Source organism: Scomber japonicus, chromosome 10 (assembly GCF_027409825.1).
Source record: "Scomber japonicus isolate fScoJap1 chromosome 10, fScoJap1.pri, whole genome shotgun sequence".
In the NCBI taxonomy this organism is placed as follows: Eukaryota; Metazoa; Chordata; class Actinopteri; order Scombriformes; family Scombridae; genus Scomber; species Scomber japonicus.
Window position 1 is genome coordinate 13,248,056 of NC_070587.1, and position 26,002 is coordinate 13,274,057.

Below are 26,002 nucleotides of genomic sequence, written 5' to 3' on the forward strand. Positions count from 1 at the left end.
CCAAGTGGACTTCTGTGTAGGCGTAAAATTATCTACCTTGAATCTAGTCTGGTCTGCCGTGTTAGTTACACTCTACAAATGTCACTAGTAGCCTACAGAATGTTGAAATAGATGAGACGTATTGTAAGAGAAATAAAATATGTAAACAATTTGTGAATCTAACAGCACACAACAAATGCATACATTTACATTTGACACACCAGTCAATAGTATTTATTGAACAGTGAAAGAAATTACTTTTATCAGTGAATTTGAAAGTCCATTCAACATAATTCTCACTGGACATGGTGAGTGTTTTATTTATTTTATCAATGTGCTGGAGCTAATAATTTCATTTCATTCACATATAAAGTATCAATATATATAATTCAGAGGTTTGTCAGATATTACATATAACATAAGTTTATAAAAGTATATATAACTCCAGTCTTGATAAAGGAACTATTCACATAAAATCATTAAGACTCTTTGAAATGCAGCATTTACACATTTTACTACCAAGAGTCAGCTGCAGAGGGTGCTAGGTAGTATAGTTACATTTCCAACATTTCAAGAAAAGATTTCAGAGCAATTTTAATCAAAATGGTGAATTTGATTTACACACTTCAGTTGTATACATTTTTATAAGGTTTTGCAGAGTAACTTTAAGCAGATACATAAAAAGCTGAAGGTTCTTTTCTGAATAATTTTTATGGGTCACAAAAAAACACTCCAATGAATTCTATGAAATAGCTAAAATGTGGTAATAAAAAATATTTTGAAAAACCTGTCTTTTTTGCCATAATGCTAATGAACTAAGGAGAAATTTAATATGTACAAGACAAATAGTTCACATTTTGTATTATATTAAAAAAAAAAAGCACAATCTACTCAACTGAGCATAATTCACAATGTGTCACGCCCTTTTTAAATTAGGTCTTGCAGTTCGCCCGAACATTCATATACACCTTGTCAGCTGTGAAGAGATGAGAAAAGAGAGAAATAATCATTATGTTAAGAAATTAATAAGGAGCTTGGCAGGTCAGGGATAAAGAAGCAAGAACCATTAAAAATGAAAAGTGGCCAACAGGATTTACAAAAAACAACATAGCTGTCCATTGAACTGAAGAGGCCTGTGGGAGAACAAGCACTTACCTCGATAAAACTTATCACATTGAATGCCTTTATTGTAACACATAATATTGTAAATGTTACCAAAACATGACTCATTTCAGCTACATTACCTCACCTTTTTCTATCTTCTGACGCCGAAAGCTGGCACATCGGTACGTGACAATGACAATGATAAGGGTCAGCAACACATCTGCACAGATGATGCCTGCTATTGTCCCAGCCTCAATTCTGTAGCAAGACACAGTGCTGTCTGGCAAACAGGCAGTGCATTAACAGAGACACAGAGAAGAGGAGTGGGATGGAAGAAAGATGTGAACAATAGGACAGAACTGGAAAAAATGATTCATGAGGTGTTTTTGTCTAGGTCTGTATATGTGTTGGTTGTTTTTCTGTTACAATCATAAAAACTGTCATCAGAGTTGTGTGTGTGCTCTTTTTGTTTTACATACCTGCGAGTGCCACAGTCAAGTCTTAAAGAAAGAACAGAAATAAACAAAAATATGTCAAAGCTTAAACATGTATGTTGTTATCATCATGCAGCAACACCTCTGTCAGTTAAATGTCTGTCTTGCAAAGTGTTTGTGGTTTCATTTCCTGTGTGAGACCACCTTAGTCTCTAGGTGTAAATATGACTGCAAGCGGAAGAGAAGAACGTTATACTTACTGCAAAGTAAAAAGAGACCAGTTGTGAATAATTTGTTGTATGCCATGTTGCCAAGGCAGTCAATGCAGTTATGTGCTTTCTGAAATACAAAAGGAGAATAATCTTTATCTTGTGTTACATGTTTTCAGTAAATATCCTCACAATGTGTCATAATTTCACATGTTTCAAATTGTATTGTGTTTGATTTTTTAATGTCAAAGTTAAATCACCAAAACTGTGTAGGTTTGACTTTGTAGGTTTTTTAAGCTGCAGTAATGAATAAGCTATTCCTGTATCACAATGAGTCATAAGTTGCTGCGTAGGCATGAGAAAAAGTTAATTAATCCTTGAATTATTTCTCAAAAGTAATGAAAATATTTTAAAAAATGATTAAACTCTGTCACAACTGCATTTAAAGTGGCAGTCTGTATTCATTGTTATTTAAAACAACTCCCTCCCGAAACAATTCAGATGGTATTTGACAGACACAAAGCATGACAGATGTGACAGACATAAAATGGTTAAAAATTGTGACGAGAAACGAGAAAGTCAGTGAGAGTTACAATCTTCATACCTTCTTGCTCTGTTGATCTGCCGTCCACAATCCAAAAGACTCTACTTTCCCATTAGTTTCCTCTTTTGAGGGCTGACGTCAAAATTTCCTCCCTCCTCTGTAACCGATGTGGCTGAAATACTGCCTCCTTGTTGTTGAGTAGAATGTGGGTTGGCAGTTTAATGACTTTCATCTTCAGGATGACAGTTGGTAATGGTTTAACTGACAGAGAAAGATTAAAAAAAAGAGTAAAATATACTTCAATGTTCCAGTGGGAAATGTTGTCTTGTATTTTGCACTACAGTTCCATAACTACAACAAAAAGATAAACATTTCAGAGGCATTACATAACAATAAAAAACAATTCAAAGAAGTTCCGACACAGGTACATTCAGTACTACACACAATCATACAATATATGGCTATTGCACAACCCCCACACTGGCTATATATTTTACTTCCTTGAGTTTAACATACCAACTGAAGCTAGTTTAAGTTAGTAAGTCAACTTATCTAGGTACAAAAACTGTTTGTTGAAGTTCAATCCACATCAACTATATATTCTGCCAGAGGGTATAAGTTCGAACTTGTGGCTGGATCAGTTTGATCGGACACTGCTTGTATGATCTGGAGGAAGATTACATAGAAATGTGTGGGTTGTTCAAATGTCACCTCTGTGCGCTGTAACTCTTGACTCTGGTGACTCTCAGTGGCCATCAACTGCAAGCCGCTTATTCAGTGAATTTAATATATTCACTATGGCTCAGCTGCCTATCTACAAATGTAATTCTGCTAGACAGTCAGCATATCAATTGATCGGCTTGTAAACCCTCAAAGGTGGAGCTGACTTGTGTTTTTGTGATGCCAAGTTTACTTTAAAACAATACAGTTGGCTTCGTGTGTGTCACTCATCTTCAATTTAATTTTAGGTTAGCATTATCTTGTTTTTGGATTAGCCTGATTGTAACTCTATAACCAGCAGAGGGAGCTACAAGGCTTCCATAGGCAGCATATGTCACTACAGTCCAGTCTAAAATCTCTCAATAATGTCTAACTTTTTGTAGTTATTATAATTCTGCCAGTTCTTTGCTTGGACTAAAATAACCTTCCTATGAAGGAAAAAGCATCAACGTCCAGTCTCACTGAAAATAATGCATACTAGATTGGGTTATAAACCAATCAAAACCATACTGCACCTTTAAACCTTCAACTGTAAAATACATATAGTGAACATAAACCGACCGATACTTTGTCCCATACGGTATGTATACACATATACAGGAGAGCAACTTAAAATAGCATAATCAAATTTATTTCTTTTTTTCTTACAGCAAATTACAATTCAACACAAAATCAATTAAAGGGTTAGTTCAAAGTAAAATATAAAAACACAAACATTGGATAGTTTCTCACTTTTCCCTTGAGCCATCCAGCTATTTAGTTATGCAGATACTATAGTATTGATTATATGTTTTGAGATACTGAGATTTATGTGATCTCACCAGAACAGCTGACAAGTGAGAAACCTAATTTATGGTGCCCACAGCTTATTAACATTTAAAGAATTCAACAGCACCATGTCTTTCCAATAACAATGTCCCTGCTACTCTGAAAGTTAGAGTGCTCTCTTTGGTATAAAGTATGAAAACTATGTACAGTTTAATCTGTAAGTACTTTTTCTCTGTCATATAAATCCATAAATGTTAATGTAGAATATTTCACCTCGTTGAAATGAACTAAGAAATTGTGGCTGTCAAAATATGTCAATCTTAAACCATTTCATTTTTGCCTCAGGTTCTGTAGTGATCCAATCTTCATTAGTCACTGCCTTTAAACAAAATATGGCTCATCTAATATGCAACTTTGTCCCTTTCAGTGTTACTGTCATGCTTTGAGATATTTTATTTACATTTCTCTTTATTAATATGGTTTCAAGAGTCATTTGGGGGGGGTGTAGAGATTCATTCATGCGTCACAGTACGTCACCTTGTTGTCTCTGAGGAGTTCCTGTAAATCTGTGTCTGAGTAAGCTGCATTGTCTCTGTGGTCCAAATAAACAAAATGTGGCTCAAAATTCAAAAGACAGGAGTGGATCTGCTCTTACTCCCATGACAAGTAAACTGATATGAACAAACAAGATACAGTTTTCTTAAGCCAAAAATGTTTAGTTTAATTTGGTAAAGACTGAAATAAGCAATGGATTAATATATAGTGCATCTATGATTTGGTAATAAACATGAAATTGTAACAGATAGCAGTGGCAGGACCCAATTGCAGCATAGAACACCAGTGAGCAGTTTGAAAAAGTCTTTATTACAGTCCGCAACGTAACTGAACAGGTATAGGAAGAATGTGTAGGGCAACAGGCAGGGCTCAGGGTCACCCAAGACAGAGTTGGCAGCAGGTAAGATGATGCCAGTAGCACTCACGGACATGAGGTTGACCAAGCTGGAAGTTCCGGGCTCTCCTGAGATGCTCGAAGCCAGAGGACACCACAAAGCCACAGGCAATACTTGAGGTCAGGGACAGAAGGCTGGTGCATTTACCAGAGAAGATACGAGGAGAGGAGAACAAGCTGGGTCAAAACCAGAGAATCAGTCTGTGAATAAATGCTGGAAGGTCTGGCATGTAGATAAAGCAAATGCAAATGACGATCTGGCAAAGAGTGAGTGGACAACAGGAGTATATATACTGACTTGATTACAGATGGGGTGCAGCTGAGAGTCCAGGTGATTACTGATGAGCTGCAGCTGAGTGCCCAGGTGAACAGAGTTAACTGATGAGGTGGGTGTGGCTGATTAGCAGGAGTAGAGCAGGGGTGTGGTGAATGGAAATTTACCAGCAGCAGAACAGACTGTGACAGAAATGCCATCATTAAAGCCAAACTTTTCAATAACAATATGTAATATTTCTTTTAGAATAAAGTCAATTTCTGATTGAACCATTAACTTTTTAAAGATGTATTTGTGTTCAGTTTTATGTTGTTTAATAGCATTGTTCATTTTTATTTTATTTTATAGAAATAACATATTGAAAATGGGATTTATTTTTTGTGATTTAGCAACATTACTACTCAATTCCAGTTGAGTGATTAATTGATTAATTGATTGATTGGCTGACTTGTCAGTTTACCGACTGACTTTCTCAGTACATTCTCAGTTTTAATATATTCCACTTTAGTAATTCCCATTTCATAATGTTCATATTAGCCTACTACATTTACATATTGATTGATTTAACTTTACTTACTAATACTACTACACACATCGTCACTGATTATCATTTAACTACCCCAGCATTTACATAACAGGTGTAAATTACGTCAGTATTGACCCGGTACAGCACTAAAATGCTTAATATATGTCATCCTAACACAATATTATAATAGTATCATAACAGTGACGTGTCTTGACTAGTTTTAATAAACATGTAAGTACTTTCTGTACCTAATAGGGTACTTAATAGTGTGGATATGTTCTTGTACATTTGTGTAGTTATTCTGTTTGTCACACCTCCACTATCATATATCCTGACTTCCCCTTTACTAGAGAGGGCGTGGAGCACAGCTGGGGGCGGTCATGAAGAACAACGTGCTTTGTGTGTACAAGCTGCTGTGAGACAACAAGCTAGATCAACCTCGGCTCACATCTCAGAAGAACTCACCCTGTCGTTTTATCCCGTTCAGAAGAGACTGGTGACAAGCGGACGATCTGTTGAAGACCTTCAAGCAAAACCGTTTTTGACATGCACTTTGATAAATGTGAGTATTCTGCGCCTTTGTTGTCATTTCATTAAGCTTTAACAACTTTACTTCGATTGTAATGATGACATCATAAACTGTTTATGAATACTATATTTTAAAGTTAATGCATTTCTGAACATTATACAGAGCTGAACTTGTTTTTAACATTCATAAATGAGAGAGTGTGTTAGTGGCGTTGTAATGAAAACTTAATTTCAGACATTTTCCCATATCTTAAATACAGTTTAAACATTCAGTTTATTACTCTGTTTTGGGACTTAAAATTTGTGATTTAAAGTTAGACTGTGTATCTACTAAGCCCAGTTGTTTTCATTTAACTACACCAGTGTTAGTGTACATAGCCCATCCAATCAGTCATTTGGGTGGTATGTTCTTGTACAAACCTCCCTCTCAGTTTTCGATGAATGAAAACAAAATTCGGGTGAATCCAAGAGTCAAGACAACACTTGGGGAAACCCTGATACACCTCCCCTAACCCTTGCCTGTTTTCAATTCCTCTTTTTTGATTAATGCCAGACAAGCATGCTGTGAGACGTGACTTCACTTGCTTTGCTTGGCTTTTCTTGTCTATCCCTTGTTTGACACGAGTGATTACATATTTTATTGAGTGTGTGTGTGTGTGTGTGTGTTAAACCATAAAATGAGGAAATTGCCTCTGCTTTCTGTCTCTGAGCAGTAAGCCAAAAGAGAAAGGTCGTCGGAATCCCCAACCTCCCACGCACATGACTCAATGTCCAGGGGTTTCCACAACGCTTATTTGAATATGGCACAGAGTAGCCCAAAGCAGTGCGGAGGCAGTTAATGTGAACCCAAATATGTGGGTTAATATGTCCTCTTACTTGTAGGCAGTTAAAAGCTATTTCCTCACTTGTAGTTTCTGTCAGCTGATGTGTCAGAACAGACTGTCCTGCAGATGCAAAAGTACTATTAGGTAATTCACTCAGCCACTGTTTAATATAGAGTAGGTAGTTACAGGTTGCAACATGACATAATCTCTAGCATTTTGTTGTAAAGATCAAATGAGTCAGTATGAAGTAACCTATATGATCACCTTTTGAACTTGAAAATGAAACTTGGTGGTGCTGACTGATGTCATTATTCTGATAAAGTGACCTTTTATTATGTGGTTGGGCACATTACACGTAGCAGCACAAGGGCTTATTGTTTAGGACAGGTCTTCAGCTGGAAGAGAGTAGAAACGAATAACTGACAGAAAACTGAACTAGCAAGTCCATGAACTCATATTTCTCTGTCACCGGTCGTATTTGCATTTCTTTTTTCAGAAGTACACCCTCTTTGCTCTGATGAATATGTCTGCCTGCCCCTATGTGGCTTATCACAGCAGTCTACATTTTCAAGCTGAAAACGAAGAAGCGATAATGACAAAAGGAGAATGCTCTTCTTGTGCTCTGCCTCCCAGACGTGTAGGTGCAATAGACAGCACAAGGCAACGACACGTGTCGAGATGACGTGCCTATGTCACACCAACGGCAGGAAGATGTGGTTTTTCGTTTCTGTTCGCGTAACGGAGCGAGACAGGAAGATGTCATAGAAAATAAGCAGTGGTAATCCCATGTTCAGTTTTTCTGATGAATCTGTCTGGTTGCCATGGCCTTACGATCTGTGTTCCTAATGGAGGAGGTTTCTCAGACTTTTATCTTTGTAGACCGGTTCCACAGACAGGGTGGAAATATCACTTTATCTCTTCACGTGTGGGGTGAAGTTTTTTTTAGGAAACAACCTGTGTGGTCAACATCACAGCAGCTGGAAACAGAATTCTGTTTTGTAATATTTTTTCCTATTTTTCTCAGTTCCTTTACCTGCTTAATGGAAATAGTAGTTTTGCATCAGCAGGGGGAAACGTACTCATAGTATAATGGATTTTATATTGATGTATGTCAAAATGTGAGCAGATGCCTCCATGGAGAAACTGAGCAGGCATTATCATGCACCTGGTAACAATTGAACTGTTAATCTAAGCCTGAACTGTAATTTATATTCCTTATTTTTACACTCTTACACCTGTCAGTCGACATTTGTAGCACTTATTGACAATTTATTCTCAATAAAGTTATGCCCTTCTTGATTAGATTCAAATTGTGGACATTCTCCACTGAGAGTAAATAAGAAACACTGGCAGACACACAGTAGCTGTCAATAATTTATTATCTATTTCACTGTTTGTTATGTGTTTGTTTGGTGACTTGAACTTATCTTGTGATTCATAATTACAAAAGCAGATAGCTAACTTAGTGTGTCAACATGTCATTAAACTGTAGGCCCTGTCATCTTTTTTTCTGTCAGTTAGTTGAATGACAGAAAAATATATTTTTAGTATTTTTTCAATTAATAATACCAAATATAAGATGTCACTTTGTTCTCTGGGAAACTGTGAAAGATATGTTTCATTATTTTCTGACATCATATAGACCAAATCAATATGAGTATTTGAATAACTGAAAAAATAATGAGATTATTCAAGCAATGATTATTGGTTGCTCTCCTAACTGTCTTGACACCTGATTGATCTCAGATATCCATCACATGTGAACAAGACATGTGATCAAATAGTTATTTTTGGTTTAATTTGTCTTTCTCAGCGCCAAAGGAGAAGCCGTGTTGCACTCTGCCCACAGTGAAGAAACTCTTGGAGCAGAAGAGAAGGCGTGAAACGTCCTCAGTGCCACCATCCTGCTCCACAGCCTGCACCAGTCCTGTTCCTCCAACCACTGTTACAGTATGTCATCAGCATCTCACTGAGTGTTATCAGGGAATTATAAAGATGTGATGGTTTTCATGATTGTGTTTTTCTGTTGCTTTTCACAGCAGTTGTCTTCATCAGAACCATTTACTTGCACAGGTAAGAGCTGCACAATACTTAAAGGGGGAGTCTGATCCTTACAAGTAGTGTGTGTGAGTGTGTGTAACCCTAACCCTAACACCCTAACCCAGTTGCAGAGGTAGAATCATTGTATGTTAGTGGAGATGAATTCATTCAGTGTAGTGCTGGATCAATAGGGGTTCTTGTGAGCTGTTTTAGTCAGAGGACATTCTACAGTAATGAATAACAGTCCATCTTCTCCATTACAGGTGCATCGAGCAGCTACTCAGAAATGGCAGTGAGCTATGAGCAGTGGAACCCAGTACCAGAATCTGCAATCAGTTACTATCCCAGCCAACCAGGACCCAGCTATTCTGCAGCCTACAGTCTGCAAATGCCTTCCGAATATGGCACACAGCAGCAGGCCCAGGGATATGGAGATGCACTGTCTGCATATGTAAGAGAAATCTCTTTGTCACTGTGAAAAAGATGCTGTGGACTTCACACATTGCATTTGTCTGTAAGTGCACACCTTGATGTTGTTGGCTGTGTTATTTGGACAGGAGCCACAGTGCCCGATGACAGTTCCGGATCAAAGTATGGCTACAACTTGGTCACTTCGGGTTCCCAGTCAGACCACACAGCTGAGTTTTGCTTCATCACTGGATACCAACAAGCTGGAAGAGGCCAGGATGATGCTCAGTGGGATGGACTACAGCAGAGCCACCGGGCAGGATGAAGATGGAGACACGTAAGTATTTCAGGGTATCTGCTAGTGAGCCCCAAGAAAAAAGGAAATAACTAAATGTAAATGGCAATTATTGACCCTATCATTTTTCCTTGATAGAAATTTTGATACTAAGGAAAAATGAGAGGGCCAATAAAACATATAAACTACTGTGAACTGCTAGTTTTTCAGCATACTTTGTGAAAGATTATTCAAAACAACACACACTTTCTTCCTGTACTCACTTAAACCACCAATCTTACTGTGTTCTATGAATGTGATGTAAGCACATAATTTATTTACTTCCGTAAGAGTTTCGTTTTTAGTCATAACATAAAAGTGAGAGCCACATATGCAGTTTGGTAATCCTAGAGAGATTAAGAGAAACAGAAGATGTTGATGAGTCAGCCATTCATGTTCGATAATCAAAAACTCAGATAAAATGGAAAGACAAATTCAGCTCTGAAAGGGAATTGTGTAAAATTGGCTGTGGGGATTACCGTGGTTTTCCAACACTCTGTTAAAACCAATTTGTCATGTATTCTTGTTCTGTCAGCATCCTGCACATCTACACTGCCAAGGGGCTCAGGGAGTGTGCCTTTGCTGCTGCAGAGAAGCTGAGGGATTTAGGGAGGCTTGATGCCAAAGAACACAAGGGCAAGGTATGAAAAAAGATTCAAAAGTGTGCCAATTCCTCTTTATGTCACTTTTGTTTTTGTCAAAAACATTAGCATGGGTTTGTAATTTCTCAAAATATATTCTATAATCATTGTACTTGTGCAGACTGCCTTACTGGTGGCCGTGACGGCAAACCAGCCAGACATTGTGCAAGATCTGCTGTCATTTGGGACAGACATCAATGCTTGTGATGTTAAAGGACAAACTGCCCTTCATCTGGCTGCTCACTATGGCTTCCCCACAGTTCTGCAGGTAGAGCAACAGTCAGATTGAATTACTTTGGCATGACTATCACAGTGTTTCTATACCGATCAGACCTAAACAGTGATTCTCGTGTTGCAGGTTATTCTGTCCAGCAGACCTGCTGTCAACCTTGAGGCCCGCAATTTTGAGGGTAAGTGTCTGTTATATTGGTTTCAGTATTTATTTTAGAATTTTAGTGTTCAACACCAGTTGACATTGGTGCCTTGTCCCCTTCTATTTTGCTTTAGGTATGACACCTCTGCACTGTGCAGCCATTTCTCACAGTATCACCATGAAGGCTTTGTTTACCAGCGGGCTGCAAGATGTTAGCCTTCAGACCAAGGCTGCAGAGAAACTCGCCTGTGTGCAGATGCTTCTCAATGCAGGGGCGTCTCTGCTCAGTCAGGTACAGTACAGTTCCGCTACTGCTGGATACCATTCATGCTGCATTGATAAGGAATAGGCCTAGATTCATAGATGTATAATAGAAAACGTAACTGATGGATGGATGACGTAGCTGGTACAGTAGGTTGGTGATCAGGGAAAAAAAGCATCAAAGTCTCAGACTGTATGCTAACCCTGACCTTTCAGTGGATATACAGTACACAGGGGAAGTGCCCAGGTTCAATCTAACCATGATGATGTCATTGATGGACTATTTCCCCACCCTACTCTCTCTTTTGTTTTCTCTTTCTTGTATGTCTCAGTCTGACTTGTTGTGGTTTCATTGTGTTTTTTTTTCTATTTCTTCCAATTCTCAAATTCCAGGAAATCAAAAGTAACAAGACATTGCTGCACTTGGCTGTGAAGGAGGGGAACATTGATCTGGTCCGTTATCTGCTTAAGATTCCCCTGCAGAACATGAAAGACTTTGTCAACATGAAAGTGAGTCACGTGATGGCAGGAAACTCAAAACTGGATTTTATTTATGCACGTGTTTGTGTGTTTATGTGTATGCACAAACATACAGTATGCAGTATAAATAGTTTGTATCATGATGCATCATTTCCCCCTTTTTTGATAGGCTCATGGTCACACAGCTTTACACATGGCAGCTGGTCTCCATGGTAACCCCCACCAGGAGGAGATCCTGCGGCTGCTGCTGAGCAGAGGAGCTGATCCCAGCATCCGCAACCTGGAGAATGACCAGCCAGCACACCTCCTGCAGAGTGGCCCCCAGGGAGACCAGGTGAGGAGAACTGCCTGTCATTTTAACAACCATCCAGAGGCACACTGTTAAGCCTGACATGTCCATGTCAATCAAGAGTTACTCATAGTTAACCTGTTTTTTCTTTTAAATCCTAGCTCAAGCTTATGCTGAAGAAGCGAAACGCTTCGTCTCGTCGACGTATTGTGCCCTTGCAGGACCAGGAATAATTAAAATCACTTGTAATCCCCATTTGGAGGGAAATAATCCCAAACATGTTTCCTCTATTTAGAAGGGGAATTACAGTTCATTGTTATGAGGTTTTAGGGAGTATATGGCCTATATATTGTTATTATATTAATCTCTATAGGTAATTCACATTGGATTAAACAAATTATGTTTTTTAACATATATTGTATGTTAAATTACCTATGATTTAGTGTCTGTAAAAATGTAGTGCTTTATTTATTTTTCTATACACAGGGTGAAGCATTCATTATAGTATTCATGTTGGTGATCATTCCAAAATGTGATATCCATCAGAGAGTCTTTCACATAAAACACACATGCTTTTGATAATATATTGGCATGTGTTTAAAATATTGACTAATTGATATGTATACATTTGATTTAGTCAAAATGGATATTTGACATTTTGAAATGAAGGCCTTTAAACGAACAGGTCTCAGGTCTTTCATTATCTTCAATTCAAAAAGTAGTGTGCTGTGGTAGTTGGGCTACTACTCATTTTCCTAATAGGCACTCCCAGTTTTATGTTGATTTCTGTGAAATCGTTATTATGACCTCCAGGACCATGTCCCTGAAACCCCTCTTTTTGTCTTGTCAAAAAACCCATCAAGATAAGTGATCACATTGATACACTGAGTTGGTCTTGACTTCAATCAGCATGTATACTTATGTTAAGAATGCATGTGTTGCAAATGAGAATGCTCTATCATATGACTTATTGTCTTTCTGTATGCATCATACGTATGTTACAAACAGGTACTAAGAAACTTTACTATGTAAAACTATTATGTATTTGAAACTAATTCTGACCGAAGAATGTTCTCATCACAGACACATTACATGAGTAAGTGCGGTGACAGACCGTATGACAAACTGTACATTTTAGTCTGAGTCATGAATAAATGTACAATAAGAGTGATTGCAAAGTTCCATCTGATTGTTTTGATGTTCAGTCCCATTTACATCTGGCTACAGAGATGAGCAGGATGGAAAATACACCATCCCACTAGAAAGTACTTTTGTCTATAGCAGTTATTTGACAGTCACACTTAAGGAATATTTATTTCTCAAGCTCCATTTCCGCTGACCTTTACATGACAAGACTAAGAACCTTAGTCACAGGTGAAATGAGACATGGTTTTGATTATAATTTAGTGATCATTGTGGTAAGTGAGGTTTTAGCTGTCTCCCACCTATGTGTCATCTCTTTTATTATACATGTTGTAAATTCCAAAGACCCATTGAATAAGTAAACAATGTACTATTTCCTGATTTAAATGTTTGTCTCTCAATTCAACTGATTTCAACACAAACAAATAACTTTACATTTAAACCTAATTCGTGATTCACAGATAAGCAAAAACATTGATAAGTCAAGAGTGAGTAGATAGGACCTTTATTTGAAACAGTTGTCTCATTGTTTTTCAGTTAATAACTCAATTTGTGTTACATTTTCATCTGAAAACAAAAGAAAATTGCTTATGATAAAACCCCAAACCAACACTTGCACATCTTTATCCCTTATTACATATTTCACAGCATTTTCAACATGTTACACATTGCTACAGAACTTTGTCTTTTCATTTCCATCAACATACTGTGTTGTCTAATTCATGGTTAACCTTTTGTGTATTTTATATACCATTTTCAACATCTATTGGTTTCTTCATTATTTCATCATGCTATTTCTTGAAGCTTTGTTGAATGTCCCAAGCTAATGAATGTAGATATCCAGTGGATAAAAAAAAGGAGAAATAAAGGCAAATTATACAAATGATGAACACATGCATTTCTTTTTTGGAAGCTGATGATTTTGATAGTTCATTAATACAAAATGTGCATCTCTATTATTATGTAATCATGCTCTTAACTTTGTGTGCCAGGAGTAAAATGTATGGAATGGGCACACAAATCACTGGATGTGTATTATTAAATCATATCTGATGATTGGGAGTGTGTTTGTGTCTTGTCACTTTCAGAAATCAGCCCTTACACTACATAAAAATACTGAGCAATTTATAAATACTGAGCTAATATTTAGTGCACTTAAAACTTTTTTAAAAAAATCAGTGGAACCTCAAATGAGAACAGCTTAGGATGTGATGGGGAACCCTGTTTAGTGATCATCCATTTGGCAGGGGTATATTAGCCAAAACAAGAATGGCCATAAACCACTGATGTGTGTGAATCTGTTGCTGAGGTTCCTGTGATGACTGTCTTCTCTCTCTTTCAAGCATACAATATTTTCTATACAGTTTGAGGTGGTACTGTAAAAAGAAAAAACATCGAGAAAAGTTATAATGAGTAATATAACATGATTGCATTTTATGACTGACAAGAGTCACTGCAGTAAAGAAAACTTACCTTCTGTCTTTGGAATTTGGGTACCAGATGAGCTGCAAATAGAGGAAAGGAAGGAAATTAGAAAATATATTTCTTTCAGTTCATCAAGAGTAGTGTTTATAAAATATAACAGTTTGAAAACTGTGGCCACAAGTTGCATTTGAGTGCATCCATTATCAGGGTTACAGGTTCCAAAAGCTGTTGAAGCCACATGGGTCTGAGGGGACAGAGGTTTAAACATACAGACCATTATGCAAATAGTTTTTTGTCCTGTTCAAACAGCAGCTCTCGTCTTTCTTCTTCTCTTGCCATACAAGCGGCATGCAGTCAGCTGAGAATATATGGTATACTGCCCACTCACTACCAACACACGAGGAGTGTGATATATACATTTAGAAATATTTTTCAGGCTCATATCAAAGAATATCAAAGAATTATTCATGTAATTTGTAACACAAGGTTCTGGTTCAAACTCTTTCGTGTGTTGGAAGTGTGTTTTGGTTGTGTATGCAGAACAGGGAAGGGACATTTAGAAAAAAGGCTTCAAGGGCAAGGATAAGTAGTGCTGTGGGAAACTCAGTTTTAGTCAAAGAACAACATTTTTCCACACTGGTTGGGTATCTCCTTCAAAAGTAAAATTCATACAGCATGCACAGGCAGGTCATCCACTGTGCCTTGCACAACTCTTACTTGGATGAGGGTTTTACACATTTTGTGATTTTTTTACCTGTTTGAGGAATGATAAATTAGTTACAAAGGCAAAGGTGCTTATGTATACGTGATAAATCCTCTGTATTAAAGGTTTACATAAAGTAAAATCTATACTTACTCAGAGCAATGAAAATGCCAGAGAAAAACATAATAACAGCAAGGACAACCCCTGTGGTCCGCAATGTCTCATAATCTACAAGAGACAAAACCAAATGGAACTTATTAAGCATTGTGCTTTTGATTTTTTAAATTACTACATTATGTAAATCTTACCATAGTCAAAGTCGCTTTGGTCTGGAAACATTGTTTCTGTAAAGAAAGAATAGATAATGGGTTCAGCACAAAGGATATCAGAAAGCTTTAAGGGTGTGTGTTCAGTTCAGCACCATGAACAGGGAGGGTGTGCAGCCCTGCAAATCTGCAGGCTTGGCTCCACAACTCCTCAGGAGATTTTTTTTCACTGAGAGATGCTCAATGCAGCATCTTTACTCAGCAGAAAAAGATGCACCACAAGAAAGTGGGTTACAAGCTAGCAGCAGGATAGAGGGCTACCATCACAGCAGATAAAGGAAATAAGAGAGCTTTGGAGCAAAGGTTTCAGGGTCCATCCAAAATGACAGCATTCCTGAAGAAATGTAATCTTGACCAGTATAGCGAGTTATTTTGCAAATATAAGGGCTATCAGCTATCTAGGCATCAATATTGTGGTTTCATGTTGCTGAACCTTCACTCCCAAGTGGCTTATCCTGCAGTTTTTATTTCTATCCAACATTTCACCAATGTATCAAAGATAATTTGAGGGAGAAGTGCTAAACATCTTTAGTATTGTTCAACCAGATGGTGAGTTCACTGAAGAAGTCTCAGAGCAATGCACCAGCAGTATTGGCTCTTGGCACTGTAGCAACAATGCATCAAGCCAATAAAGTGCAAAAAGATGGCTATGGAAGTCAAAATAATTCCATAATTGTTTTATGATCACAAAAACAATTCATTATTTGGACACTTAATGAATAACAAAACAAGTATAAATCTGTAATCTGTTTACAACACACACAAAAAAAATATTCTGCAAAAGAGGAAAAAAGCATAAACTAACCTGTGGTGGACATGGCTGCACTGCAGAGATGTACAAGAGTTCACTGAGCTGGTTGCTGCGTTGCAGTTGAGTGGAAATGAGAGATGCAGCTCAGAAGGCAGGGCTGCTTTGTAAACCTTCAGTGTAAACTTGGCAGAAACCCTCTGGTGGCAACAGTGAAATACTGCATTCACTCATTCGCTAGTGGTGCAACCCGAGGTACTCCCCTTAAGAGGAAGGGGAGGGGGAGGGGAGAGAGTTGCACATTTCTGAAAATGCTGTATTGTTGTTTTTGCTCCACCATTCCTCACAGTTTGTTACTAATAATTTTACTTTATGGTTATGAAATGTGGGCTTTGCATGCTCAAAATACACCAGTTTCTATCTCATGTGTTGGCATTTTGCAGGGCAGTCTGTCTGTTCCTGCAATTCCAGGGAGAAAATATAGCCCACACATGCAGTTTTTACTTTGAATATAGGCTGCCAGAGTCACTATGGTGGAATATCTGCCAGTACACAGCAGTAAAAACAGAGATAGGTCAAATAAAGTGTATGTTTTAAAGAGACTTCTCCCATGACTACACATTGCAGCACATACACCATTCACACCCTCACTGCTGGTAGTTACTACTGCATATGTGACTGAACTGTCTGCGGTGTCAGCAGAATCAGCAGTGCGGTAGTGGGCTGTTTCCTGGCCAACTTAAAGGTGGAGACCATGAAGTAATGGTGCACTGATTAAAGAAAACAAAAAAGATTTTCAAATGTGTTTTATTATTTTGCATAAATTTGAAAGTCACAAAAATACAATCTCAATGACACTATTTCTACCATATAAAGCAGGCAGATTGTCTAGTAACAGTTATTGATGATAAAAACATAAAAAAGAATAAAAGGAGCATAATAACATTTTGAAATTGAAGGAGGCATCATGCATTCATGGAAAGACTGTCCTCAGCTCTTTGTCTCTGGGTTTAAGCTGTGGAAAGAGATTGAGATTTTTGTAATTTGTATTTTCTCTACTGCATCCATTTGATAGACATGAAACATTCTCATTTATCATTATTAAAGAAAAGAAAAGAAGAAAGAAAAAAATATTTACCCTTTGGAACACCTGATTCCACATTAGGACCCTGGGACCTGAGGACAATGAAACAAGGAATTTTTCTATTACAAGCATAATTGGAATGGACAATGTTTCCATGTTTTACAGTTTGAAGATTTCATTCTTTTACAGAAAAGCATTATCTTGACTTACCTTGACTTATCACTCTTCGAACAGGTACATTTCCGGGCTGTTTTTGGAGAAAGAAAATAAAAAAGTTATTCTCATTTAAAAAAGGATGCAGCAGTAGATGACAACAATGTACTCCTGGTTTTCCCCAGTAGCACAGAATATACAGTAAAATGCTACTGCCACCACAGGAATTCACTAAAGAGTAAACTTGCTATACTATATTGACCAGGATACTGACCAACATACACTCAGGGCTAAGAAAAAAACTGAGCATCTTGAAAGTTAACACTTATCATTTGTTCACTCTTTTTGACACTGGGAGGCGCCAAAGGGTGCCTTTTGGGAACCAAAACGTCTCATTCCACATGCAGTATTATACCATAGACTTTCAGGGTCTGTTATTTTTTACGTTCCCTTTAATGCAGTGCCTTTATGATTTTTCCTTTTTTTCTCTTTTATTATGTTTTTCATTCATGTTGACATACACTGTATGTTTTCTTGTGTACATTCCATGGTTTCTTACTGAGTTAAAGATTCAATTTAACCATTTTGCTATTGCATAAACCTCAAATAACAAATACAACACTGAATACGCTAATAGAAGACAAAAGTGTTTATAAAATATAGACATGAGTTGAATGCCTATGTCCAACAGACATGTTGCAGATGTAAACAAACAAATAATTGCTAGAAAACATGAATAACATTGATTAAACTGTGGTCTCCTGTAAATCTGTATTTAAACCAATTCAGTGGAGACAGATGCTCCATTCCTTTCAATTTTGGCAATGTGACAAACCATGGGTTTACATTTGGATAACAAATCATACCTTTAAAAGCCAATTAATTAATTCAATTATAATTTCACCAGCTGGTTTATCAGAGTGCAGTTAGGAATCTACTCTTGTCTCAAGAGAAGCAGAGAGAACGTGTGGCAGGATGTGCTGGTGCCAGTGAATTATTTATTGGCTGGTTTTGGTTGCAGGGCTACTACTGGCAGTAACAGCAGGTACTGGCAGGTAGGAGGAGGAACCTTGAAGGACACTGAGCGAGGAAAAGGAATAAAGGTATAAAGGGCAACACAACACGGGGCATGAGTGTGTTGAGTGCAGAGATTGTGTGAGGAGCATCAGTGGGCTTCCCTTAAAGTCACTCAGAAGCCTGCTTGTTTTGCACCACTGTATGAATTTTGACCACTGTGAGGTCAACTCACACATATAGGGATAACAGTGTGGTGACACTGACACCCGGCTGTGTACTTAAGGTAGTCAAACACTTACTGACGATGAGGGCGATGCCCAAGAGGAACAGTGCCACAGCGAAAACTAGGCCACCAATTCTCAGAGATTCATAATCTGAAATGAAAAAAAAACAATTTAATATTGCTTGTGTAAGTGTACAGTAAATTGTGAACTTACAGACTAAACCCGTCTCAAAATCTGCCATGTAAAGTTCACAGTTACAACATATCTTGAATTCAAAAGCCTTCAGGGCCCTTAAGTAATGCACTTAACCACAATTTGATTCAAGAGCTGCATTGCAGAAATATTCTACAGCCCCCTAATGGTCATGTTGGGACACCACGATTTCCTGTGAGCTGCAGTCACCAAAACTGTAAACACCAGGCTCATGTTTTCTGCATAGATAGCTTTCCCAATAAGGCTAGAAACACTGTGCAGAAGATATCGGACTTCAGAAATTGCTGAGAATAACAAAAAGGAAGCAAATGTCTTTAAATACCAATGAAGGCAGGCAGCAATTAGTGTAGGGCAACACCTGTCTGTCATGTGTTATGTGAGTTATTTTGACAATAGCCTTCAAATGAAATGCTGTCTGACAAAAGCTAAGTAGAGTAGGTGCAGTTTAAGTTTCGTTTGTCAATTTAGCAAGTGGTACACAGCCTAATGAACCAGTAAAATGTCAAATAACTGCAGCCATTAACTTGACCACAGAAAATGAACTGATTGAATAAAGATCATATTTTAGACAAGTGACAGAAAACTTATATGGGTGGACATTTTTATACTGTCTTAGTGCTTTTTTTTCTATTTAAGACCCCTTGTCATAGGTTATGGCCTCAGCGTGGAGACGAGTTGTGAACATATCAACTAATGAGTGATTTTTCCCTCTCAGGTTGTTTCATTATAAAACAACAACAAAAAAAACATACTATTTTTGCTGTCATTAGACAGTGACAGTGAAGAGATGTCAGGAAATGAGGAACAGAGAGATACAAACAAGTTCTGTAGCTAGATTTTAACCAGTTACATGCATGCATCCATCCATGGTTGCATTTAAAGGTTATTTAATTTGAAGACAACCAGTATTTTACAAGAAAAAGGAAAACATTTGAGCACATAATGTTGAGTAACAGAAATATGTTTCTTTCCATATCTCTGTAAGTCTTGTGACTCCTCAGATTAAGACCCCCAATTGAAGTTGGTTGAACTGTTGGTAGGTATTTATAAAAGATCACTGCAGATGTTCACTGCAGTCATTCTATGCCGTTTAGTGCATTGGATGGACTCCAAAATCAGGACTACGACACAGAGGACAGAATTAGTATTACCAATGGGACTGGGACAGCTTGATCTTGAGGTGAAAGTTTTCCATCACTTGTGGAAAAAAACAAGTGGAAAAAGCTAACTCAACTCGACCTTCCAGATGTTTCCTGTAGCGGGTCGGCCATTAAAAGACCAAGTTCATCTGCTCAAAACTCACCGTAATGAAAAGCACTGTCGTAGTCTGGTAGGAGAGAACAGATACAGGAAACAAATGAAAAACAGATTTACCCAGTGACATACTTCAGAGAGATGACAGCTATTCAGCAGTTTTAGGGCCAGAGTCACTCATCTATTCATTAAGCCAGTTTGGTTTCGACACCAATTTATATGCAAGCTAAAATGAGTATGTAGCTAATCGGAATTGGACTTTTCTAAGCTTCTGATAAAATAATACCCACCTTTGTCATCACTGCCGGATGATGAAGCTGCGGAAACACGGAAAGCGTCTGCACAGTGTTAGAATCATCTTTTAATGATTAATACATTTTGCTATAAACATTCTAACGATCACAGAAACATCTCATTGTGTGTTGGTCAATAAAGGTGATAATACGTGCGCTACTTGCTTCTTCCATTTCCAGAAGAATAAAATTCATCAACTGAGACATCAGAAAGTTTTCAGAAAAGTGATGGTAATACAAATGTGCATGCAAACTGTATGATTCCACTCTCCTAATCTTTGTTTGCCTAAAATATGTACTTTATTGCCCTGATTTATAGTACTGTCTGTGTCATGTCAGTAACGTGGGAAAGTCCAAACCCCTCTCTGCTCTGTCACCTTTCTTTTCTCCCATGTGGCTCTTATCATGTTATGCTCAAGTCTTTGAAAAGAAGCATATTGTTTTGTTATGGTAACGAGCTGCTAATTCCACTGCTATTTCTCCCTGATGTTTAATGGCATCAAGGAAACAACCAGAATATTTAATTAAAAAAGACAACTTTACTTGATATGATAATAAAAGAGAAAAATGGGACAGTCCAGTGCTCGGTGTGTGCACACTGTAGCCATGGAGTAGCACACTTTTCTACTTGTGCATCATTAATGAGTTATTTTTACAGCTCTCATTAAAACATTCAACAGGCTGTGTTTTAAATGTCAGCCAGGCCTGGTATTTCTGCTTATGTGGAACCTTTGACAGCTGGCTGTTGAATGCAATGAAATGGTAATCTGTGAAATCATTTCCATTGACATGAAGTCTAAGTAGACATGAAGTGCAGGTTTGCTTATTCCAATTTATTCCAACATCTCATCAACATACACTTAGCTGTTAAAAGCTGAGAGATTTTTTCTGACACCCAGTTTAAGAGTCATGTCATTAATGGACATGCTTACAGATGAGTATGATACAGTTGAAACGCTGAACTCGATGCATCCCAATTGCTGCAGAGTAAGTATAAGAGTGGTGGAGTTAACTTTGATCTCAATAGCAGCCAGTAAATATTAATGTTAGTCTCTTCTTCTATGATGCAAAAAAAACATCTCGGTAATATGTTGGTGCTGACAAGCCTTTGCAAATAAGGTCTGACTTAAACAGACCTAAGAGTCAGAGAAGATAGAAAAAACCTCAATGCCGGCAAATCTGCTTAACATCAAGCTCAACTGATGGCATGCAGGGCACTCAGAGAAAAGAACCAAACACCAGGAACTGTAATAACAATGGAAAACTTTGCAGCAGCCTCAAGAAATGATTACTCAGACTGCAGTATAGGGAAACATTTACACTGTTTTGACATGTCCTTTACTCACAGCAAAATACTGACATAAATGATTTTAATGGAAAATATTAACTGTGAATTATGCTGAAAAAGCTACCTCTGTATTACTAACAGTAAGACAAAGCATTTTAAACATATTTCACTGAAAAGAGTGCATGGCAGGCAACAATACCAAATGAATGAGCAGCATAAATCACATGTCCATGCTTTGCTTTGCTAGTGACCACTCTAATGCAGGAAACTTACCAAGCATTTCCCTGCCAAACGCTGATCCTGTTATACAGACACATCAGCTTGATTAACATGGAGGAGCTTAGAGCAAACCCAAACTAAAGCCTCCAGAAACAGGGAAGCAGCTGTGGAGCTACAAATACAATTTCAAAAAGGGGGCCACAGTGTAAATGTTTAGTGACAAGAGACAAAGGACGCTCACCAAGTGTAGGAGCCATCCAGGAGCTCAATGCCACCAACACCAAAAGATCCATTTGTACCTGTACAGAAGAAGCAAACAGGGACAAATATTCAGAACATAATGGCAATAAATGTCCTTATTTGATCATGTAGAAGCAATGTGCTCATATTTTGTGTCATTGTTTTTGCATGAGGGGAATACGCTAGACAGGAAGTTGAGTCTTTTTGAAAAAATGCGATTTACAGATAAACTTTGTAATGTACTTACTCCCTCCAGACTAAAATAACTGGGAAACTTTGACTGCCTTGCTAACAGAGAGGAGCTTGTTTTCAAAGTCTTCAGCAACTCAACTTTCATACCTCAGAGAACTATGAAACAACCAGCCCAGATAATGTTAAAGGTACTTTTTGTTTTTGTTTTCTAAAGATTAGAAACGGGAGAACAAGCTTTATTTCTCATGCTGCTTATGTGTATTTAACTGCAGCATGAAGTGATATTGCTTAAAGAGTACTAAAGGAGGCTGAGACATCCTGACTTTGAGGTCCTTTCAAGCTCAAAAAACTCTTATTTTTCTTTTGTTGTTTTTTAAGAAAAACATGAAAAAATATCTGCTTCCAGCTTCTGAAATGTAAATATTTTCTGTTATATTTCATTATCCATTAAAATAAACTGAATATCTCTGGGTTGAGGATCGTAAGATGGGGCAAAAGGTTGCATCGTGGGTTTGGGAAATATTATATATAAATATAATATATAAATAGTGATTGACATTTTTCTCCATTTTCTGGCATTTTTATTCTAATAAATAATCAACAGATTAATCTAATAATAGTTGCACCTGTAGTTGAACTCATCTACGTTACATTTTTAAACCTTAGAGAGCTCTATTCAGAGCTACACGACATATTAAACAACCGGTTATTTCGGGCTGAGTAGTGCTCCTCCTGAAAACTAAACACAATTTCTTGAGTAAACTGGTGAACTGTTAATGAGACTAAGATATTTTTTTAAATGCATAATAGGGACAAAAAGTTCCATCTTTGGCAAGACACTACATACTAATATCACTGAAGTTATCAGGATGTGTGTTTTAATAGTATGGCCTCTTGTTTTTGGGTAAGAGAAGAGGGTCTATTTCAGGATCAGTACCCCAGAACATGAGGCATGGCAGTGCAAGGCATGGCTGGTGTTGAGTTGCATTTGATATTTGGTCAGTGAGTTTGGAGTCGTTTTGCTGGGTCATCTGGTTTACACATTGAGTATAGACTCATGTCATGAGGACATTCTTTGAGATTCTCTTTCACTATATGTTTACATATTTTCCACAACCAGACTCCCACTCATGACTGGATGCAGGAATTGCAGAAAGTCCAACATTTAGGGACACAGCATGGCCAGAGGGCACACTGGTTGCAGTTTTGTTTGTGTCACAGCCACATTATAGCAACAAAACCCTGAAGACACAACAGTAAAAATGTAAAGCAGGTACACGCAGCTTTAGCTCCACTTGCAGGAAATATAAAGCCATGGAATAAAATGTTTTGCATTGCAAAGATCAAAGCCTATGTTAGCAGAGCCAAAGTTTCCCTTCCTGGCCCAGAGCACTGATGAGGATTCATGCATGACTAGAGTGGGGGTGTGAACATGGAGCTGAAGTGGAGAAAAATGAACACTTCAGCCCTGGGAGCAGGATTAACAACAAAGGCCTGCCAATCAGGTTTAATCAAACAAATACAGTGTGAGTTATTCTAACAAGAACCAATCCAGTAATCTTGTTTGTTAGCCTTCTGAGTGATGTAGAGGAATATAATGAGGAGACAGTGAAGGAGCTAATAGAACAATACTTTGAAAAAAAATTAGCATGGGTTATAATAAAATGGGATTAACATGTACAGTTTTTAATTAAATAAAAAAAGAGCGTGTTTACGTGTTTGATTGTGTTTAACCTAAACAAGTCCCATATAGATGATTCACACATATTATCTTTCTATATAAGTACTTCAGGTTAATTGAGTCTGAACCCATTTTTAATTACTGAAACACTTTAAAGAACAAGATGAAACATGGACCTATAAATGACTCAATATTAGCCTCTTGCATAAGATAAACTTCAAAATGCACATTTGTCAAAAATGACTTAATGCAGACAACGGTGACCAGTTTTTAAATAGCGACTCCTTTTCGAGTGTGCAGTGTTGCAGCTGGCAGAATAAGAGTGTGACACTGAACTCCACTGAACTTCTCAGATGGCGTACCAGGATGTCATCATGCCAGCAAAATATAAATGGAAAATCATTTCACATACTGAACTTACAAAAGAAAAAAAACACATTTAACTTCTGCGTCAAAGTGTGTGAAAGCTGCAAGACAGGATTGGTGGTTTGGTGTAGCTAATTAAGTGGTCACGTGCGCACTCAGGTATTTAGACATAAGTTGGAGGAGGAAGCCGCGTTTGGACCAATCGGTTAAAAAAACAATTATAATATCTCTGCAAGATGAAACACAATATCTTGGAAATGCTACGCTGCAGGTTTAAGGTGTTTAAACTCAAATTTCAAACCGCAGTGCAAACGTCTTTCTGTAAGTGCATTCATTTCAGAGGAGCGTTATTGTGGACAATTGAAAAAAACTTACCGTGTATCAACGTCTTAGAAACTTTGGACTTTCTCTCTGCCTAGTGAGCTGGACTTTGCCAAAGATTTCTTTCACTTGTAACTGCAGCCAGGGAAGCAAAGGCGTCTCTTATGTCAATCCCTGATTAAAAATAAATTATTATGTATTGCATTCTGAGGAGATTCTTCAGTACTTGCTGCTTCTCCAAGTTTAAGGATGTGTGTTCCTCTTTGGTCTTGTTTTAGGATTGGGGGAGAGGGAGAGGGAGAGAGACGGGGGCGGGGTGCTTGTCTAAGAGCTCAACCACTGAAGTTACTCACAAGAGTTATCCTGTGCTGACCTGCTTAGAGGCAAACAACACAAGGAGACTTAAACTGTACTGCTGTAATGTGTGGGGAGATTATTTTCATCCAGTTTAGTGCTAGAATTAAAAGTTGAGTTTATTACATTTATTTACATCAGGGACCATGTAGAAAATACATTATTCTTAAACAAAGAGAAAAGTAGTTTGTATCACATTTAGCTACCAGCTTATTTCCATCTGTGGTCCCTGCAAAACATGAATTCCAAACGGACGGTAAATCGTGCCCCTTAATCACACTAGCGGCGTCAAACAGTGAGTTTGTTGTACTGTGGTGTAATTTACAGGCTTTGGAGAGTGTCTCAGTTTACTGCAACTGAAAGCATAAACACTAGTGTGCTTTCATGGCCGGCACAGTCTGTTGGTGAGATACAGTCGTCTCTCAAACTGTCTTACCAAGGTCTCTTCCACACCAAACTGCCAGATTTCCCCGACTGTGATATTCCACCAGCAAATACAGAGCTGAGTGGACAAAGCTGTGATGGCAGCAGGTCCTCTCTCAATTATGGTGAAGTCTGGACTATGATATATAGGGTGAGGCACTGTTGTGGTATTAGTTAGCTATAAGACATTTGTGGAATTTTGTTCCTGCACTACTTCGTTTTTCTCTTGTATGCCAAGGGCCTTTACTACAGATAACTTTCTTATCAAGATGTCACATTTACTCTGGATTTTTTTCACCCACTATAGTAGATGCAGAAGTAACCACACAGGCTTTAACCATATCAGTCATGCACTTCTAATTCAGGCTAATATATATATAGAAAGTCCCCCGAAGGTTTTGTAAAAGTAGACAGTAAATGAAGAATAGTGCACATAGTGTAAAGAAAAGCAATTTATTGGTCAGAACAGTAAGGATAACACATTTTGTAAAGCACAAATTACTTAAATTAGGGTCCTATAATAAGACAGGTAAAAGACTTGTGACTGTTCCTCATTTTCAGCTGAGTTTTGTGGACGGGAGATGATATCATTTCCTGCCCCACTAGATGGAGATGTTGGTCAAGAATGAGCTAGATTTTTTTCACAACTT

The 26,002-nt window shown here is 37.8% G+C and overlaps 3 protein-coding genes across 3 annotated transcripts; 1 reads left to right on the plus strand and 2 right to left on the minus strand.

Annotated features, from left to right (window-relative positions):
• Positions 1-258: 258 nt before the first annotated feature.
• On the minus strand, positions 259-2,361 carry hcst (hematopoietic cell signal transducer). Its single transcript, XM_053327130.1, has 5 exons — positions 2,331-2,361; positions 1,778-1,856; positions 1,563-1,583; positions 1,229-1,363; positions 259-955 (listed from the first exon to the last, which is right to left on the minus strand). Exons 2-5 carry the CDS (start codon positions 1,821-1,823, stop codon positions 912-914), a joined length of 246 nt encoding a protein of 81 aa, XP_053183105.1. The 5' UTR covers positions 1,824-1,856; positions 2,331-2,361; the 3' UTR covers positions 259-911.
• A 3,692-nt stretch (positions 2,362-6,053) lies between these two features.
• LOC128366538 (NF-kappa-B inhibitor delta) lies at positions 6,054-11,918 on the plus strand. Its single transcript, XM_053327273.1, has 12 exons — positions 6,054-6,069; positions 8,673-8,809; positions 8,899-8,932; positions 9,163-9,350; positions 9,460-9,644; positions 10,177-10,282; positions 10,404-10,550; positions 10,641-10,692; positions 10,790-10,947; positions 11,310-11,426; positions 11,566-11,730; positions 11,847-11,918. Exons 1-12 carry the CDS (start codon positions 6,054-6,056, stop codon positions 11,916-11,918), a joined length of 1,377 nt encoding a protein of 458 aa, XP_053183248.1.
• A 4,903-nt stretch (positions 11,919-16,821) lies between these two features.
• Positions 16,822-24,798, minus strand: LOC128366423 (FXYD domain-containing ion transport regulator 6-like). The gene is made up of 8 exons (XM_053327131.1): positions 24,630-24,798; positions 22,017-22,074; positions 20,266-20,292; positions 20,025-20,048; positions 18,584-18,658; positions 17,325-17,361; positions 17,169-17,206; positions 16,822-17,045 (listed from the first exon to the last, which is right to left on the minus strand). The coding sequence occupies exons 2-8, from the start codon at positions 22,066-22,068 to the stop codon at positions 17,041-17,043; spliced, it is 258 nt and encodes an 85-aa protein (XP_053183106.1). The 5' UTR covers positions 22,069-22,074; positions 24,630-24,798; the 3' UTR covers positions 16,822-17,040.
• Between the last annotated feature and the right edge of the window lie 1,204 nt (positions 24,799-26,002).